Here is a 15,418-nt window from a genome sequence, read left to right on the forward strand (position 1 = left end):
GAAACAAATCTTGTACTCTGATATGGTAAATATGGTAATTAGGAACACTTCTCTACCGTGCGGGTTATAGTGGTTCGACGAACTCTCGTAGTCTTTTCTTTACTAATCCCAGTGGAGCGGTTACCTAACAGATATTTACTCCTCCGATGTAGCGCGGAATTCCATCAAAACCCCCCTTTCTAGGGCGTCAGCCTGGGGAATTCCACTTCAATTTCTCCCCTGAGTGATGTCAGAACAAGCCTTTCTAGCTCGTTTGCCCGTGTGGTTGAGCCACTGGCTGGGCTATCGTCCGCAGACCCCCAAACCACTGCCGTCCTATCTCGTCTGGCTGTGGTCCTTCATTGCGGGTTTCTGTGGTCTCTGCGTGCTACAGGCCATCTTCAACTACTCCGACTACTTCGCTGGTCGAGGGGTCCCCGGTATCATCGCCTCCTATGTCAGTCCTCCGTCCTTCCCAAGTGCTTTCTCCCCTCCAATGCTGACTCAAACAGGGAGCATCGGCCGTCCTGGTCTTCGGGGCAATGGAAAGCCCTCTGGCGCAGCCTCGCGCCCTCATCTTCGGCCATTTCTTCAGTGCATTGATCGGCATATGCGTCACGAAACTGTTCAGTCTCATGCCGGACGAGCAGAAGTTCCAGTCCCTCCGCTGGTTGGCCGCTTCCCTCTCCTCCGCCATTGCCATTGTGGTCATGAGCATCACGCAGACCACGCATCCTCCAGCGGGAGCCACCGCGCTTCTCCCGGCCACCGATGATGCAGTGTGGAGTCTCTCATGGTACTTTCTTCCCGTCGTTCTGCTGTCCTCAGCGGTCATGCTTGCCGTAGCGTTGCTGGTCAACAACATCCAACGTCGCTATCCGGTTTTCTGGATTGCTCCCCCCAAGCCCCAACCCGTCTTACCGTCCGCCAGTTCAAAATAAGCGTGTCGATCAAACTGTGCACCAAGGAACTGTTCTCTCCGCGGCTTCACTATATCGGCGTCTCTTGCACATTGGTCGGCATTGAATCGGGAATGCGCGATCCCCGGTGGGCGTGGATTTCAAGCCCGCAAGATGGAAGCAGTGATGGGTAGACGTTGCAACCAATTTCAGTGTTCCCAGAGATAGACCCCTGTGCTAGATATATTCGATATCATCAACAGTATTATAATAGACCATTTCTATCCGATATCATCACTGATAGCCACATCACAGCTTCTGACTCGTCCACTGCACACCAGCAGACTCCAGTCCCTCCTCTCCATCCACCAGCACACACCATCCTTCATAGCCTCGGCCTCCGTCTCCGGCCACCACCGCCTCAAAATGGCCCTTCGCAAAGTCCAATACCTGATCGTCAAAGGTGCCGGGCTGTAGCCACACGGCGGGAATGCCCACCGAATGCGCCTCCTTGAGCAGGGAGAGTGTTACCGCCGGGGGAGTCACTACTGACAAGGAGGTCTGCGTCGGTCCGGACAACGCGCTGGGCGACGCAACCGTCTTGTAAGCCTTGGAGGGAAGCTGAATCTCAGGCGCCCGCGGATTAAGAGGGGTGACCGGCAGCGAATGTTGGTGATACCAAGCGAGAACTGGAGGGTTAGCAGAGGGCAATCGGGAGATCAAACGTGCAATTCGCTACCACTCACGCTTGTAACCGAACTTGTTCGCATCGTTGCTGGCTCCAGCTACAGCAAACCGGGGAGAGGAGAAGAAACGGGTGACGGCCTCCATTATGATTTGACTCAACTGTAGGGAGTTGTCGTTGTAGAGTGGAAGAGTGAGGACGGCGAGATCATGTGGGGGGATGCGGGGAGTTTTATATTCTGCCGCGGCTGATCGTCGCCGCCGCCAAACCCTCCAACTTCACCCCTTCTTCCTCCTCATCGCCTCCTCCCTCCCCAATTTCAATCCACCATCCACTCTTGTCGCATGCCCCCCTTCGTTCCCCGAAAGCGTCTCCCGGAGGACGATCCGCCCCGTGCCCCCAAACGCCAGAATGCGACGCCCTCGTGTCCGGCCCCCATCTCCGACGGCGATGACACTTCTTCGCTGAGCGACGCCCCCAGCGAACCCACTCCCCCAACCCCCGCGGTGAACGCCGAAGCCGCCAGCACTTCGGGTGAATCCGACAACGACAACGATGATGAGGACGACGACAGCGTCGACTGGGAAGACGCCATCGAATCCAAAACCCCCAGCGGCGCCGCGACAACCCCATGGACCACGCCTGCCGACGTCCAGGACCTCGAACTCACCCTAGACAAGAACGAGGTGCATCTCTCCGACATCATTGACGGGAAAAAGGCCCCCTCCAAGATCGAGCGCCAGATCCGCATCCAGACCCACTGTCTACACGTCCGATTCCTCCTCTACCACAACGCCCTGCGGAATGCCTGGGCCTGTGATCGCGATCTCCACGAGATCCTTCGTCGCAATCTACCCGCCGCACTTCACAAGGAGGTGAAGAAATGGCGTGTGGCGTCGGCGTTGGAGGCCCCCGAGAACCCACCGGAGGACAACAAGTCGAGGAAGAAAAAGGGAAAACAGCGGCGCACGTCGGAGCGGGACTGGGCGGAGGACGCAGCGCGATTGGAGCCTGGACAGCCGGACATGAGTCGTGGAGACCCTATCATCCCTCTCCTCAAAGTCCTGGCAGCCTACTGGAAGAAACAGTTCAAGATCACCGCGCCGGGATTGCGCAAGCGGGGATATCGACCCATGGCCAGTCTCGAGGCGGAGATATCCTCCTTCAAGAACGGATATGACCCAGAACTCCACGGCGAGAGGATCCGTGACCGCGACGAGTTTCGACAGGCTGCAGAACGCATGGAGGGCTCCCGCGACCTGGGCGCTCAGCTGTTCACGGCGCTTCTCCGCGCGTTGGACATCGAGGCGCGTCTTGTCGCCAGTCTGCAGCCCGTAGGGTTTGGCTGGACCAAGGCAGAAACATACACTCCCAAGCCCAAGACCGACCCCGAGCCGTCGACCGACGCTACCGCCGCTCGCGAGACCGATGTTGTTGACCTCGATTCGGACGGCGACCTCGACCCCGAGCCGTCTCAGCGCCGCAACAACCCCCGTGGATACGACAAGGACCTCGCGTTCCCCATCTACTGGGCCGAAGTCGTTTCCCCGATCACCCACGAGATCATCCCCGTCGACCCGCTCATCCTCCAGCACCCCGTGGCGACAACGCCGGAGCTGCAGGCGGCATTTGAACCGCGCGGTGCAAAAGCCGAGAAGGCCAAGCAGGTGATTTGCTACGTCATCGCCTACTCCGCCGACAGGACGGCCAAGGATGTCACCACGCGCTATCTCCGACGACGCACCTGGCCCGGCAAAACGAAGGGGTTCCGGCTGCCGGTCGAGAAGATTCCCGTGCCGGGGGCGCGTGGCAAGTTCCTCGAGTTCGATTGGTTCCGACGAACGTTACGGGTCTACTTGCGGCCGGAGAAGGACCGCACGGCGGTCGACGATATCGAGGACACGCGGGACCTGGTCCCGAACCAGCCGGAGAAGAAGAAGGCCACGAAGGACGGCGACACGCTGCAGAGTCTGCGGACATCGACGGAGTTCGTGCTGGAACGGTTCCTCCGGCGCGAGGAGGCGCTCCGACCCGGAGCGCAGCACGACCGCGTCTTCGTCACAGGCAAGGGCGCCAAGGCGAAAGAGGAGAAGGTGTACCGGCGGGCGGACGTGCTGAAGTGCCTCTCGGCGGAGAGCTGGCACAAGGAAGGGCGGCAGATCAAGCGCGGTGAGATCCCGCTGAAGCGCGTGCCGATTCGAGCCGTCACGCTGCTGCGCAAGCGCGAGGTCGACGAGCTGGAGCGCGAGACCGGCGAGAAGCCCAAGCAGGGCCTGTACGCGCGGCACCAGACGGAATGGATCATCCCGCCGCCCATCCGCGACGGCGTCATCCCGAAAAACGAGTACGGCAACATCGACTGCTTCGTGCCGAGCATGGTGCCGCGCGGGGCCGTGCACGTCCCGTGGCCCGGCACGGTGCGCATCTGCAAGAAGCTCGACATCGACTACGCCGAGGCCGTGACGGGCTTTGAGTTCGGGTCCAAGATGGCTGTGCCTGTCATCGACGGGGTCGTCGTCGCCGCCGAGAATGGCGACCTTGTTAAGGATGCGTGGCGCGCCGACGCTGCCGAGAAGCGCGAGAAGGAGCGCCGTAAGGCTGAGGCCCGCATCCTGCAGACCTGGCGGAAGTTCCTCTTCGGCCTGCGGATTGCGGAGCGCGTCCGTGAGGAATACGGGGCGTCTGAGCGAGACCACGAGCGGGACGCGCATAACCCGTTTACTTCCAGCCGGGGGAAGACGTCGCACCAGACTACGTCTGCTGAGGAGCCGACAGCGCAGGACGGACTCTCTGAGCAGGATACGGTCGATCGGGGTGGCGGGTTTCTGCTCCCTGGGGAGGATGATGGGGATGATGGCGGTTTGATAGTGGAGGAGCAGCGTTCGACACGTCCGCCGCTCCGGCGTCAGACTCCGTCTCATGATGAGGATGGTGGGTTCGCTACGAGTTCGGAGCAGGAGTTGTCCTCGCCGGCGGACTCAGAACACGACGATTCTGGTAACGACGATTACAAGCCGACATCGACTCGACGGCGCACTCGGAATGCGAAGATGTCCTGATCTTATGGAGTCAAGGGTTTTAGGGAAAACAAGGACTGGGCGGGTTAATGGACGGTTAATGAGTCTACGATATTGTACTTGTCGCGGGACGGTCTAGAATTGTAATGATAAATCGAATTGGATATAATTATGATGTGAATGCAGGGTATATTATTATTAGTGGCTATCTGCGCCGGCCGGACAGTGGGGAATCTACCATTACGTCCACTCCTAACTGCGGAGACTCCTGCACGTCGAGATCAAAATCCTCGACAGGATCTACATGCACGGCAGGGGAAGCAACAGGACTGTGGGCTACACGCGGCCGGGACCGGAACACGCTGGCGTAGTCCGCCTCTTCTTCGAACAGCTCATCCCGGGGTGTCGACCCCCGGCTGATGTCATACGATTTCAAGGGCTGCTTCTCTGGTGTTTCGAACTGGTTAACTGGGAAGGACGAGCGAGGACGGCGCGGGCGAAGGCTCTCCCGGGGCGGGCCCGGGTTCGGGTTCGGAGGCGGTAGCAAAGACATAGACTTGCGGGTCCGTTCAACCAAAGCGGATGGACTGCGACGGGGCGGGTAGAATTCTTGCTGGGGGGAGTCGCGGCCTGAGGAGCTCGGCGAGCTCCGTGTCTTGTCTGCGAGAAGAGCGTCGGGGATTGGGTGCTCGTGTATTGGGGGGATTTGGCGTCCCGACGGAGAGCTGGACCATCTGGCTGGCTCTGGTGTAGCTCGACGAGATGTTTCAGCGGCAGGAGTGCGCAGGGTGGTTCGAGCCGTATGGGACGGGCCATTGATACGGGCCAGAGCCTCGGTCATGGAGAAGAGCAGTGCACGGTCGTCGGCTTTGAGAGACACACGTTCGACAGGCTCACGAACGGCCTTGGACACACTAGCGACGGTCAGGGGCTGATGGTCCCGGAAAGTCAGAGGGATAGTGCTATTGGTGGAGTTTGTTGATCCAATCCGTTCATGATTGCGCATTGAGTTGCCATACTGGCGCCAGCGGTGGAGACGCGCACGCTGTCGCACGATACGAGATTCCAGGTCGACCAGGAGATCTGGGGTAGAGCTGACTGTCAGGTCCTCAACGGTAGATTCGTTCGCCTTGGCCCACGCAGTCGAGAAGGGGAGCTCGAGGAAGGCGTCGCTGCTGCTGCGGGCGCCTCCTTCGAGCAGGGTGTCCGCCCATTCCACACTACCTAGCCAATTGGACCTGATTTCGTGGGATAGGTGAACGGTGTCTGAGTTTAGGCCTGGCAGTAGAGGAATATTGTTCTCCTTTGACCGTTCATCCAAGAGGGCCTTTTTATCATCCAGCAGCTGCGCGAACTTGTCGTGAGTGTCACGGAGTCGGTTACGGCGCTCTCCGATGGTGTTCAAGGACACGCGGTGGGCGAGAATCAGCGGAAGGACGTTCTGATACTCCTGGCGCGTCAGACCGGGAGACATAGCCAATGCTGCGGCAACATTGCGCAAGCGGTCATCGGGAGACGTAGCGAGGGTCTTGCGCAGAACGGCGGTGGAAAAGACGGCCAAGAGCTCGTCGAATTTGTCGCCCTTACAGTCATCCAACATGGACTTTCGTAGAATTGTCTCTCGCCCCAGATCACCATTCTTCTTCAAGTCGGATAGAACGCGGAAGAGCGCGGCGCGGAGGTTGACCGACTGCAGCGGTTCCAGGGGAGGGAAGAAAGGCCGGAGTTTCTGTCGTCATTAGTCCCTGCGCTGAAAGGTCCAAACGTGGGATCGCGTACATCACGGGCGGTTTCCGGGTCCCAGATAGCGACCAGGTGATACAGCGCCCACTCAATGGTCTTTAGCCGTTGACGTTGGTTCTGCGATACGGCGGACAGAGAGCGCAAGGAGATGACGGGGGCATCCTGACGGCGATCAAGCTGGAGAAGCTGCAGGTTGCGCACAAACACGGCGAGAGAGGAGGGAAGATCCCAGCCCAGGGGCTTTGGGCGAGGAGGGGGTCTGGAAGAGTGCATGAGGGTGTTGTTGTTGTTGACGTTGACGTTGGTTGAGCGGAGGAAGCAACAAAGGCGGAGTGGAAGATCACCTGTTTTCCGCCGCTTATCTCCGCCTTCCTCTTCTTCTCCCTGTCCACCGTCTTCTTCTCTTCTCTTCCTCCCTCTCTACGCCTCTCTACACTCATCATGGGCTCCGAAACCCCCACTAACGCCCTCTGGACCACCCAGTCCGGTGCGTCCCCCCCCTCCTTCCCTTCGACCCCTTCTATTCCGCTCATCACTAACCCCCACTCCCCAGTGCTTTCCACCCTCCCGCACCCGCCAGAGGAAAACTCCGCGTCCCCAATCCCCTTCTTCCACCTCCTCGAACGTCTGAAGACCACCAAGCGCGAAGGATGGCGGCGGTTCGGCATCACCAGCGGTGAATCCATCTCCGACCACATGTACCGCATGTCGGTGATGACCATGCTGGCGCCGCCGACGCTGGCCGCGCGCCTCAACCTCCCCCACTGCATGAAGATGGCGCTCATCCACGACATGGCCGAATCGCTCGTCGGCGACATCACCCCGGTCGACCCGGTGTCCAAGAACGAGAAGGCGCGTCGCGAGGCCGACGTGATGGACTACATCGCGAAGAACCTGCTCGGCGGTGTGCCCGGCGGCATGCTGACCGGCCAGGAGATCCTGCGCGTGTTCCAGGAATACGAGGAGAACCAGACGCTGGAGGCCCAGTTCGTCCATGATATCGACAAGATGGAGCTCCTCCTGCAGATGGTCGAGTACGAGCGGGCCAACTCCATCGACCTGTCGGAGTTCTGCCATGTCGCGGGGCGCGTCCAGCTGCCCGAAACCAAGGAATGGGCCGCGGCGGTGCTGCAGGAGCGGGAGGCGTTCTGGAAGAAGAAGGCTGAGGAGAAGACGACGACGACATGAAAATCATGAGGTCCCATCCGTGCATAGATGATGGGGTGTTGATATGCGGCATGATGGATGAGAGTCATGTTGACGGCGTTGACGGCTTACGACTGTACCGGTGTTTCCTTTCCTATTTCTATCCCGCTTCGATCTAGATCTGGTGTTATCATTCAGCGGATGGCGGCGTTGCGGTCCCGACGCACCCATCCAGTAATTAGAATAGAATATCGTCCATTCGACCATTCGGATATGCCTCTCTATCCCTCTAAAGGTATCATAAATCACGCCGTAGAAACACCCAACACCCTCAATCGACCGGCTCTTTCTCCATCTCGCCGGCTAGGAACGCCGCCTCCGCCTCCATCTCGGCCATCCCACGCGGCGTGCGCTGCTCGTTATCGACCGCAGGGAAGTTCGTCCGACGAGGCTGCGCAGACGTCGACCCGCGTTGTCCGTCACGCTCCGCGTACGATCGCCCGAGATCGCCCTCTTCCCCGTCCAACATGTCATATACGGCATCCGTCCCGCCCCGGTGGTCCAGATCGGCCTTCCTCCGCGGGATGATGTGTGTGTGAACATGCAGGACGCTCTGGCCGGCATCGACGCCGTCCTGGATGGCGATGTTGAGGCTGGTTGCGCCGTGGACGCGCTCAATCATGCGGGCGACGCGCCGCACGGTGAGGAAGAGGTCGGTAGTTTCGTTGGGCGTGAGGTCGGTGACGCGGGGGACAATGCGACGGGGCGAGACGAGGACATGGCCGGGGAGAATGGGTTTGAGATTGACGAGAGCGAAGGAGAGGGGGCTTTGGTAGAAGACCTGGAGGGGGCCTGTGTGAGGATGCGCTCTTGGTCAAGGGGGAGACGGAGGGGAGGGCGTACTTGAGAGGTGACGAGGAAGGGCCCGAAATGGATCGGACCCCCTTTGAGAGCGATCGGCATGGCGGAGGGATGATCCGAGGCGGTCATGGAGACAGCGATGCTTGTGGATGGAGTGGGAGTGGGAGCGCAGCGGAGGTGAAGTATAAGAAAGATTCCCTGATGGTTCGGGAGAGCTCTTGGCATGCTGGGCAGCTTCTACACGATCAACATCCGTCCTACAGCCACCAGAACTGTGGGAAATGGGTATCATTATTCACTAGGCCTCAGCCATATAGTACACATCGGGAACCCGTGTTTGTCGACAGCGCCAACGTCGTGAAACCATAATAGAAAATGCAATGCTGGAGATTACAACAGGAATCGGGGTGATTAGGGCTCCGGAGCGGCTGCCTCCGTCTGCGTGTGCTCCTCGCTCGTCGTCTCCTTCGTTTCAGACTGGGGCTCCCCTTCCGGCGCCTCCGCAGGGGCTGTCTCCTTTTCTACAGTCGAAAGCTTGTCTTCATCAGCAGCAACAGGCGGCTCGTCTGATTCAGTCGCCTTGGGCAGCTCCTCGGCAGGTTTTGGTGCCTCTTCCTCCTCAGATACTTCCGCAACAGTAATCTGCGATCCGGTGCTGTCTATCGTTGAGTCTGGTGTTTGCTCTTCGCTGGTTCCCGGGATAGACGTCTGCGACTCCGTCTCCCTGGGCTGCGTCTCATCCACAGCCGGAGCTGGTTGCGTTTTAGGGGCCGACTCCTCATCCTCAGCGCTCTCATTGATGGTCGTGACTTCTCGCGAGCTAATCGACGGACTGTTCTTGTGGCGGCGGGTTGTGGCACCGGTGATGGAGGATGGCTCGATGTTGTCCAGAGACGGGGCGGTCAGGGACGCTTCGTCGTCCTTGCGTAAGATGGTCATCCGACGCATGTCGGCCGGTTGTTCCTCCGGCGACGCCGACTGCGCATCGATCCCTTCCGCCTCCGGTGGAACAGTGTAATTATCCTCCGGGATCAAATGATACATATCGCACACCGTCTTGAAGAAGACATACAGCCCATCGTGGCCCTCCACCTCCCAGAACACCTCGCGATGCTGGAACCACGCATGGGCGAAGATGCGGTATAGTCGTCGGAAGATGTTAGTCAGGTGTCGCATGCTGGCCTGGGGACCCCCGGCGGCCTCGGACCCCAGCGTGAGGCGACTGGGGAAGTGTTTCGGGGAGGTGAGGATATTCGTGGCCCAATCCAGGGTGTGGCAGCAGTAGTCGATGGCGCAACAGGATTTGGGCGGGTCGTGCACGGCGCAGAGGTACTGCCACTCGGACGCGCGCATCTCCGGACAGGTCTGCGACGAACACGGGGGCTCCTCGGAGAAAAAGGCGACGATCAGGTTGTTGACTTTCATCGTGAGGAAGCGGCAGAGTTCGTACAGCCATAACGACCGGTCGACTCCGTCGGGGGGTTGGGCCAGGTCAACGGCGATGTCGCGGGTGATCGGGACGACCGTGTCGGAGCCCTCGGGGCGGGTGAAATGGTGGTAGAGTGCTTTAAGGTGTTCCTGCAGTTGGAAGGGCGAGTCGAGCTGCGGCCATCAGCGAGCAATCCCGGTGGCTGGTGGGTTTGTTTACACTCACCTGGGCGAGAGGGATCAGTGGCGGGCCGGCCGCCATATCCACAGCCTTCGTTCCCGGACGAATGCGACGAGTCGAGGCATCGTCGGCGCTCGGCGAGGTACCCAGAATCTGCTCTGCGTCCTTCCCAAAGGATTCGCCGACGGAAGGCGATTTAGGGCCTATCTGGACCTCTGTAAACGGAGGAGGGCTGGGTAACCGGGGGGAGCTGGACTGAGTAGCACCAGCGGCAGCCATGATGAAGCTGCAGAGGTGTGGGGGGAAGAATTAATGGAGTATTACGGAGGAAGAAGGGGAGAGAAGAGCAGTCAAGGAGAAAGGAAGAGAGAGGAAGAGAGCGAGATAAGGCCAGACGGGAAGAAGGCGGAGGAGCTCCAGGCATGACCCACGGCTGCCCTAAGCCCTAGAACGACCTCAACGTCATTCTCCGCATGGCCCAGGCATCTTGACATTCGATCACCCCCTTCACCATGGACCTCGACGATGATGCGGCTCCGGAGCTGGTCGACGTCTCCCAGCTGCCAGATGGGGAGCACGCTGCAGATGTTGCGACGACGCCCGCGGCCCCGTTAGATCCTCCGGCGCAGAACCGCGTGCCCATCACTCTGGTAACAGGTAGGTCCATCCACTCCCGTATAGATCCATGCGCTTGGCTCGTTCTCACCGTAGACAGGGTATCTGGGGGCGGGGAAGACGACCCTGCTGAACTATATCCTGAACGAGAAGCATGGCAAGAAAATCGCCGTCATCATGAATGGTTTGTCATGTCACCCGTCCATAGGGAAACCATAACTTACCTCGACTGTAGAATTCGGAGATTGTAAGCTATATCAACTTCAACATATCAACATCTCCATCTAATGTGACAAGCCACCGACATCGAAAAGCCCTTGACCGTCAACCAAGACGGCAAAGAGGTCACCGAATGGATGGAAGTCGGGAACGGTTGTATCTGCTGCTCCGTAAAGTACCGTCTCTCATCTTCCGCATCTTCCAATCCCATCCACTAACCCCACTCGGTAGGGACTCCGGCGTCATGGCCATCGAATCCCTCATGGAGCGCCGGGGGACCTTCGACTACATCCTCCTCGAGACCACCGGTCTCGCGGACCCGGGCAACATCGCCCCCGTCTTCTGGGTTGACGACAACCTGGGTAGCTCCATCTACCTCGATGGCATCGTGACACTCGTCGACGCCAAAAACATCTTGCATCTGCTCGACGAGCCCACTCCCGAGGAAACTGTTACAGCCCACGAGCAGGACGCCGACCACCACCACCATTCCGGTCCCGTGCTTTCCATGGCGCACATGCAGGTCTCGCATGCGGACGTGATCATCCTGAATAAGGTTGATCTTGTCACGCCCACCCAGCTGGAAACCGTCCGGCAGCGGATCACGGCGATCAACAACGTTGCCAAGATCCATGTGACGGATCATAGCAAGACGCCTCAGATCGAGGGCGTCGTGCTGGATCTGCATGCCTACGAACATCTGGCGAATTTGGACTTTGGGGAAAAAGGCCATAGCCATATGGATCCGGTGGGTGGATTCGACTGGCGTGTCATACGTGACTAATGATCGTTTAGGCTATCTCTACAATCGCCATCACCGTGCCCCCGATCAGAAGCGAACAAGTGTCCCGGGTCGATTCGTGGCTTCAGTCTGTTCTGTGGGATTCGTCTCTCCCTCGGGGAGGATCGTCCAGGCCTGAGTCTCACCCGACGGATTTTGATATCCACCGACTGAAGGGGATCTTGGTTACAGAAGATGGATCGGAAAAGATAATTCAGGCGGTTCGGGACGTGTTCGAGATTCGAGACTCGGAGTCTGCGCCGACAGGTGAACGCAAAACGCAGTGCAAGATCGTTCTGATAGGTAGAGGACTAGGCCCCGAAGCGCGGCCGTGGCAAGAGAGTTTGGAGGCCTTCTTGCGACAGGATTAGACAATCAGCATGAGGATGATAGACTACATCTTGCGATATATCACTCCAGGGATATCATGAGATCCGCCAAGTCCTTGTGAAAAAGCCATACATCATTATCCAATTAATACAATCGTAACATGAAGATATATATCGACATGAATCAATGTACAAGAAAGTAACCCAAGAAGCCAAAAACCCAACACTAAACAGTCGTTCATTCGTAGATCATCAACTCATCAACCAATCGTGAGCAGAGGAAGCGAGCTCGGCAATTCCTTTCGCCGTTTGGAAAAGGAAGGAGTTAATAAAGCATCCAGTCGCATAAAACTCCATTTCGCCATGGCGTCCGCATTTACTGGCGGACGCACGGTATCAAAATAAAGGGAGATATCTTTACAGCGTAGAGAACTGTCCACCGTTCAGCCCTGGGGGACTGTTATGACATGAAGTCGTGGATCGTAATGTGCGAGGAGTCTGTCACAGAGGTCGTGTGCGCACCGGAGGGTCGTGACATATGGATGTCATGGTCTTTCCAGTAAACGCAGGATTTATAGGCAAGTGTGACTCCATCAGATACGGGGTATGTCGGGGGTATCTAAGGGCGGAGCGAATGGTCAATGGGGGAGGTCGATCTCCCGAACCCTCTCGTGATTTCCGTCCTAGCAGCGTAAAAGCAGGGTTGATAGGCAGCTCAGAATGGAGGAGAGATGGTACGGAACAATCGTACAGCGAGTCCGACCAGTCGTGCTCGATCAGCGTGTCACCCAAATCCGCAGGATTCGGTTCCATGGAGTGTGTTGTGGCAGAAGATATGGGCGATTCATCGTATTTATCAGACCCCGGCGATAGGTCACTTGTGGTGTTCCGTCCCAAAGAACAAGTCGGGTGGCCACCAACCCCGGCAAGATCCCCATACATGGGCTCTACCTTATACTGCGTCAGGTCTGGAGTCCGAGATACCAAAGTCTTCCAGTGAGGGTCACTTCCTGCGTCCAAATCAATCTCTGCCTCGGGGCTGACATATGGGCTCTCGGACGGCTCCAATGTACACGGAATTGGGTGCTGAATAGAAGACTCTTCAGGCGCAGCTGAAATTATGGATATGTTGCCTGGCTGTTCTGGTATCGGCGGCCCCACTATGTCCATGGATTGGATTCGATCCTCATCCATCACCGAGAGTTTGTCATCATTGCACCCGATATCACTATCTACCGGCGGTTGATTATTGGGCAAAGAACCAAATGCCTCCCCGGACTCCGTGCGTGAATTAAGAAGAGCTGCCGAAGCGGTCATAATCTGGGGGGTGTATAAGGGTAAGGCGCCGCCGTGCAGTCCTACCCCGAGGCTAGAGTGTCGGGTATGCAACGGCCAACTGCATTCCGTTGCAAGTAGATGGGGAGGAAAGAACGCTAGGAGCTCTTTGGCCGACAAACGATGCTGCGGCACATCGCTAAGACAGATGGAGACCACCCGGCGGTAGTAATCCGGCACCGGCAGGTCATGATTCAAGACCAACGGCCGTGGTTGCCGCTCGGGTTCATCTTCCTCTGTCGCGAGGGCCCAGAGGGTCATACCAAGCTGGTAGAGGTCCGTCTTCACGCCAATATACATCGAAATGCGCTGGTTACTCTCAATCTTGACTGCGATTTCCGGCGGCTCCCACCCGACGGGACAACCACGTCTGTTGATGTCGATGATTTTGGCATGGTCGCTGGCATCCACCACGATGTTGGAGAGGGTGAAATCTCCCTGGACGTAGCCCGCCTCGTGGATTTCCGACAGGCCCTCGACAATCTGGCGCGCCCAGCGCTCCCGGCGGTCCCACGAGATGGTCCCGCGATCCTCGTAGAGAATGTCCACCAGCGCACCCTTCTCGGCGTAGCTAATCAGGAGGCCCTTCACTACCTGGCGGTCATCGTCGACCACAATCCCCTCCACCTGCACAACGTTTGGGTTGTCCCGAAGGGCATGAAGGGCGTTGATCTCATAGAGAAACTCATCCACGGTGTCGGGACCGGGAATTTCCTTCTTGATGTATGAGCCCCCACCATCGCGTTTCACGTTGTAGACAAAGCCAGAGAGATGGGCCTCAAAATGGAGGCTGCTCTCGGGCACACAAACGGCACCCGTCAGATGGCCGACGCAGGAGATGGGCGGGTAGGGAATAATTTCGTTGACGTCTTCGGTGACGTGGACGTGCAGACGACCGTCGCGGGTTTCCAGTTTAAGGTTCGTCACCGTGTCGTAGAATTGGATCTCGGGGAGGGACTCGCGGATAGACTCGTAGATGCGGGCACACTTGTCGCGCTGATAGCGCAGTTCCTTGAGATCCTGCTCGAGGGAGTCGGGCGGTGCGGCGCGGTAGTCACAGGAGATGGTGACTCGGCGCCATCGGTTGGGGGTCTCGGCGTAGGTGACGAAGAATTTTTCGCGTTCGGAGCGGTCCCGGAAGTGCATGCTCAGGTTCAGAATCCACCGTTTCTCCAGCTCCATGTCGAGGGTAGTATCTTCGACGGGCGGCGGGTCATCGGGCACATCCGTCCGGTCCGGGAACAGGTTCCATTCTGAGCTCCTCCGATCGGGGTCCTCATTCGCCTCGGTGGGGGCGTCAACCGTGGTCGTCTCGTCGGAGGCGCGCCAGGGAACGACGTCCGGGGCGGATAACCTGGGGTTGGATCTCGACGGTTGGGCGCTGGGGGACCGACGACGGTCGGCGGAGACCGCACGACGAGGCTCTGGGTCCAGAGGAGACAGGTTGTCCCGTCGCTCCGAGTTCTGTCGCTGAAAGGTGGTGGATCGGGGCAGACCGACACCGACTTTGCGAGACAAACGACGGGTCAAGGGATTATTGGTCGGGGGATCATTGCGGGAGGACTGGTTGGAGATGGGAGGCGAGAGAGAACGAGCATCACGATCATCACGACCCAGCCAGCGACGCAGGCCCAGACGATGCCACATGCTCTGTTTGGGACGAGGCGGGTCTCCCAACAGACCCAAGGAAGGAGGTGGACTGCAGGAATCGTCGACGAAGGAGAGGGCCATGCGGGAGATGGAGGAGAAGAAGAGCGGGAGGGAGGGAAGAGGATGAGGTTGAAGGCGAAGGTGAAGGGAAGTGAGAGTGAGTGGTCAGGGAGAAGGCGGATTGATTGGTGGCTGGAGGGGAACAAGGCCAACACCAACAACCACGAAGCGCCAGAAGAGCCATCCAGCATGGAATGGTCGTCACTCGGAAAATTCGGGTTCCTAAAAAAGAAGAAAATTTTGATAGACAGTCATAAGCGAAAGTCGGTGAGATCAGTCGCACAACGGGCATTTCTTCACCTCAAGATCCTCCAGATGATCCGGATATGCAACCGAAGACGACGAGAAGAGGTGGAGATGCAGAGCGGCCTGACGGTGCCTGACAAGAGTATGGCCATAAGTAGGGGGGGATAGATATTTAGGTAGTAAGTAGATACCTAGGCAGCGCCCTCGTACTCTATTGTACTCGATATTCGATATTTTGGGATAC

The 15,418-nt window shown here is 58.2% G+C and overlaps 9 protein-coding genes across 9 annotated transcripts; 4 read left to right on the top strand and 5 right to left on the bottom strand.

Moving 5' to 3' along the window:
• Positions 1 to 191: 191 nt before the first annotated feature.
• BDV59DRAFT_178267 (HPP family protein) lies at positions 192 to 1,647 on the top strand. Its single transcript, XM_073689741.1, has 2 exons — positions 192 to 436; positions 492 to 1,647. Exons 1-2 carry the CDS (start codon positions 227 to 229, stop codon positions 918 to 920), a joined length of 639 nt encoding a protein of 212 aa, XP_073547777.1. The 5' UTR covers positions 192 to 226; the 3' UTR covers positions 921 to 1,647.
• Positions 971 to 1,761, bottom strand: BDV59DRAFT_31334 (CoA-binding protein). Its single transcript, XM_073696166.1, has 2 exons — positions 1,625 to 1,761; positions 971 to 1,567 (listed from the first exon to the last, which is right to left on the bottom strand). The coding sequence occupies exons 1-2, from the start codon at positions 1,707 to 1,709 to the stop codon at positions 1,188 to 1,190; spliced, it is 465 nt and encodes a 154-aa protein (XP_073547778.1). The 5' UTR covers positions 1,710 to 1,761; the 3' UTR covers positions 971 to 1,187.
• Positions 1,762 to 1,907: 146 nt separating this feature from the next.
• Positions 1,908 to 4,622, top strand: BDV59DRAFT_202008 (Rad4 family protein; the record flags this gene model as incomplete). The annotated part of the gene is made up of 1 exon (XM_073693942.1): positions 1,908 to 4,622. The coding sequence occupies one exon, from the start codon at positions 1,908 to 1,910 to the stop codon at positions 4,620 to 4,622; it is 2,715 nt and encodes a 904-aa protein (XP_073547779.1).
• Positions 4,623 to 4,744: 122 nt separating this feature from the next.
• BDV59DRAFT_178274 (uncharacterized protein) lies at positions 4,745 to 6,617 on the bottom strand. The gene is made up of 2 exons (XM_073689742.1): positions 6,360 to 6,617; positions 4,745 to 6,309 (listed from the first exon to the last, which is right to left on the bottom strand). The coding sequence occupies exons 1-2, from the start codon at positions 6,594 to 6,596 to the stop codon at positions 4,786 to 4,788; spliced, it is 1,761 nt and encodes a 586-aa protein (XP_073547780.1). The 5' UTR covers positions 6,597 to 6,617; the 3' UTR covers positions 4,745 to 4,785.
• A 147-nt stretch (positions 6,618 to 6,764) lies between these two features.
• On the top strand, positions 6,765 to 7,511 carry BDV59DRAFT_202010 (HD domain-containing protein; the record flags this gene model as incomplete). The annotated part of the gene is made up of 2 exons (XM_073693943.1): positions 6,765 to 6,810; positions 6,877 to 7,511. The coding sequence occupies 2 exons, from the start codon at positions 6,765 to 6,767 to the stop codon at positions 7,509 to 7,511; spliced, it is 681 nt and encodes a 226-aa protein (XP_073547781.1).
• A 144-nt stretch (positions 7,512 to 7,655) lies between these two features.
• Positions 7,656 to 8,497, bottom strand: BDV59DRAFT_31360 (HIT family protein). Its single transcript, XM_073696167.1, has 2 exons — positions 8,373 to 8,497; positions 7,656 to 8,310 (listed from the first exon to the last, which is right to left on the bottom strand). The coding sequence occupies exons 1-2, from the start codon at positions 8,457 to 8,459 to the stop codon at positions 7,801 to 7,803; spliced, it is 597 nt and encodes a 198-aa protein (XP_073547782.1). The 5' UTR covers positions 8,460 to 8,497; the 3' UTR covers positions 7,656 to 7,800.
• Positions 8,498 to 8,545: 48 nt separating this feature from the next.
• BDV59DRAFT_178276 (Mob1 family protein) lies at positions 8,546 to 10,424 on the bottom strand. The gene is made up of 2 exons (XM_073689743.1): positions 9,985 to 10,424; positions 8,546 to 9,932 (listed from the first exon to the last, which is right to left on the bottom strand). Exons 1-2 carry the CDS (start codon positions 10,216 to 10,218, stop codon positions 8,742 to 8,744), a joined length of 1,425 nt encoding a protein of 474 aa, XP_073547783.1. The 5' UTR covers positions 10,219 to 10,424; the 3' UTR covers positions 8,546 to 8,741.
• Positions 10,425 to 12,057, top strand: BDV59DRAFT_178277 (CobW family GTP-binding protein). Its single transcript, XM_073689744.1, has 6 exons — positions 10,425 to 10,596; positions 10,655 to 10,738; positions 10,790 to 10,801; positions 10,852 to 10,948; positions 11,005 to 11,521; positions 11,569 to 12,057. Exons 1-6 carry the CDS (start codon positions 10,452 to 10,454, stop codon positions 11,923 to 11,925), a joined length of 1,212 nt encoding a protein of 403 aa, XP_073547784.1. The 5' UTR covers positions 10,425 to 10,451; the 3' UTR covers positions 11,926 to 12,057.
• On the bottom strand, positions 12,058 to 15,335 carry BDV59DRAFT_178278 (uncharacterized protein). Its single transcript, XM_073689745.1, has one exon. It carries the CDS (start codon positions 14,947 to 14,949, stop codon positions 12,385 to 12,387), a length of 2,565 nt encoding a protein of 854 aa, XP_073547785.1. The 5' UTR covers positions 14,950 to 15,335; the 3' UTR covers positions 12,058 to 12,384.
• Positions 15,336 to 15,418: the final 83 nt, after the last annotated feature.

The sequence above is a fragment of the Aspergillus ambiguus genome, assembly GCF_047715705.1.
Source record: "Aspergillus ambiguus strain CBS 117.58 unplaced genomic scaffold BDV59scaffold_16, whole genome shotgun sequence".
NCBI classification, from domain to species: domain Eukaryota; kingdom Fungi; phylum Ascomycota; class Eurotiomycetes; order Eurotiales; family Aspergillaceae; genus Aspergillus; species Aspergillus ambiguus.

Excerpts from the sequence above, each read along its gene's own strand:
- BDV59DRAFT_178267 (XM_073689741.1), top strand. The coding sequence starts at position 227 with ATGTCAGAACAAGCCTTTCTAGCTCGTTTGCCCGTGTGGTTGAGCCAC. Across the intron at positions 437-491 it reads CCGGTATCATCGCCTCCTAT|GGAGCATCGGCCGTCCTGGT; the intron begins GTCAGTCCTCCG and ends TGACTCAAACAG.
- BDV59DRAFT_31334 (XM_073696166.1), bottom strand. The coding sequence starts at position 1,709 with ATGGAGGCCGTCACCCGTTTCTTCTCCTCTCCCCGGTTTGCTGTAGCT. Across the intron at positions 1,568-1,624 it reads GAACAAGTTCGGTTACAAGC|TTCTCGCTTGGTATCACCAA; the intron begins GTGAGTGGTAGC and ends CTAACCCTCCAG.
- BDV59DRAFT_178274 (XM_073689742.1), bottom strand. The coding sequence starts at position 6,596 with ATGCACTCTTCCAGACCCCCTCCTCGCCCAAAGCCCCTGGGCTGGGAT. Across the intron at positions 6,310-6,359 it reads ACCCGGAAACCGCCCGTGAT|AAACTCCGGCCTTTCTTCCC; the intron begins GTACGCGATCCC and ends TAATGACGACAG.
- BDV59DRAFT_31360 (XM_073696167.1), bottom strand. The coding sequence starts at position 8,459 with ATGACCGCCTCGGATCATCCCTCCGCCATGCCGATCGCTCTCAAAGGG. Across the intron at positions 8,311-8,372 it reads CCTTCCTCGTCACCTCTCAA|GTCTTCTACCAAAGCCCCCT; the intron begins GTACGCCCTCCC and ends GGCCCCCTCCAG.
- BDV59DRAFT_178276 (XM_073689743.1), bottom strand. The coding sequence starts at position 10,218 with ATGGCTGCCGCTGGTGCTACTCAGTCCAGCTCCCCCCGGTTACCCAGC. Across the intron at positions 9,933-9,984 it reads CACTGATCCCTCTCGCCCAG|CTCGACTCGCCCTTCCAACT; the intron begins GTGAGTGTAAAC and ends TGATGGCCGCAG.
- BDV59DRAFT_178277 (XM_073689744.1), top strand. The coding sequence starts at position 10,452 with ATGGACCTCGACGATGATGCGGCTCCGGAGCTGGTCGACGTCTCCCAG. Across the intron at positions 10,597-10,654 it reads GCCCATCACTCTGGTAACAG|GGTATCTGGGGGCGGGGAAG; the intron begins GTAGGTCCATCC and ends CACCGTAGACAG. Across the intron at positions 10,949-11,004 it reads TGTATCTGCTGCTCCGTAAA|GGACTCCGGCGTCATGGCCA; the intron begins GTACCGTCTCTC and ends CCCACTCGGTAG.
- BDV59DRAFT_178278 (XM_073689745.1), bottom strand. The coding sequence starts at position 14,949 with ATGGCCCTCTCCTTCGTCGACGATTCCTGCAGTCCACCTCCTTCCTTG.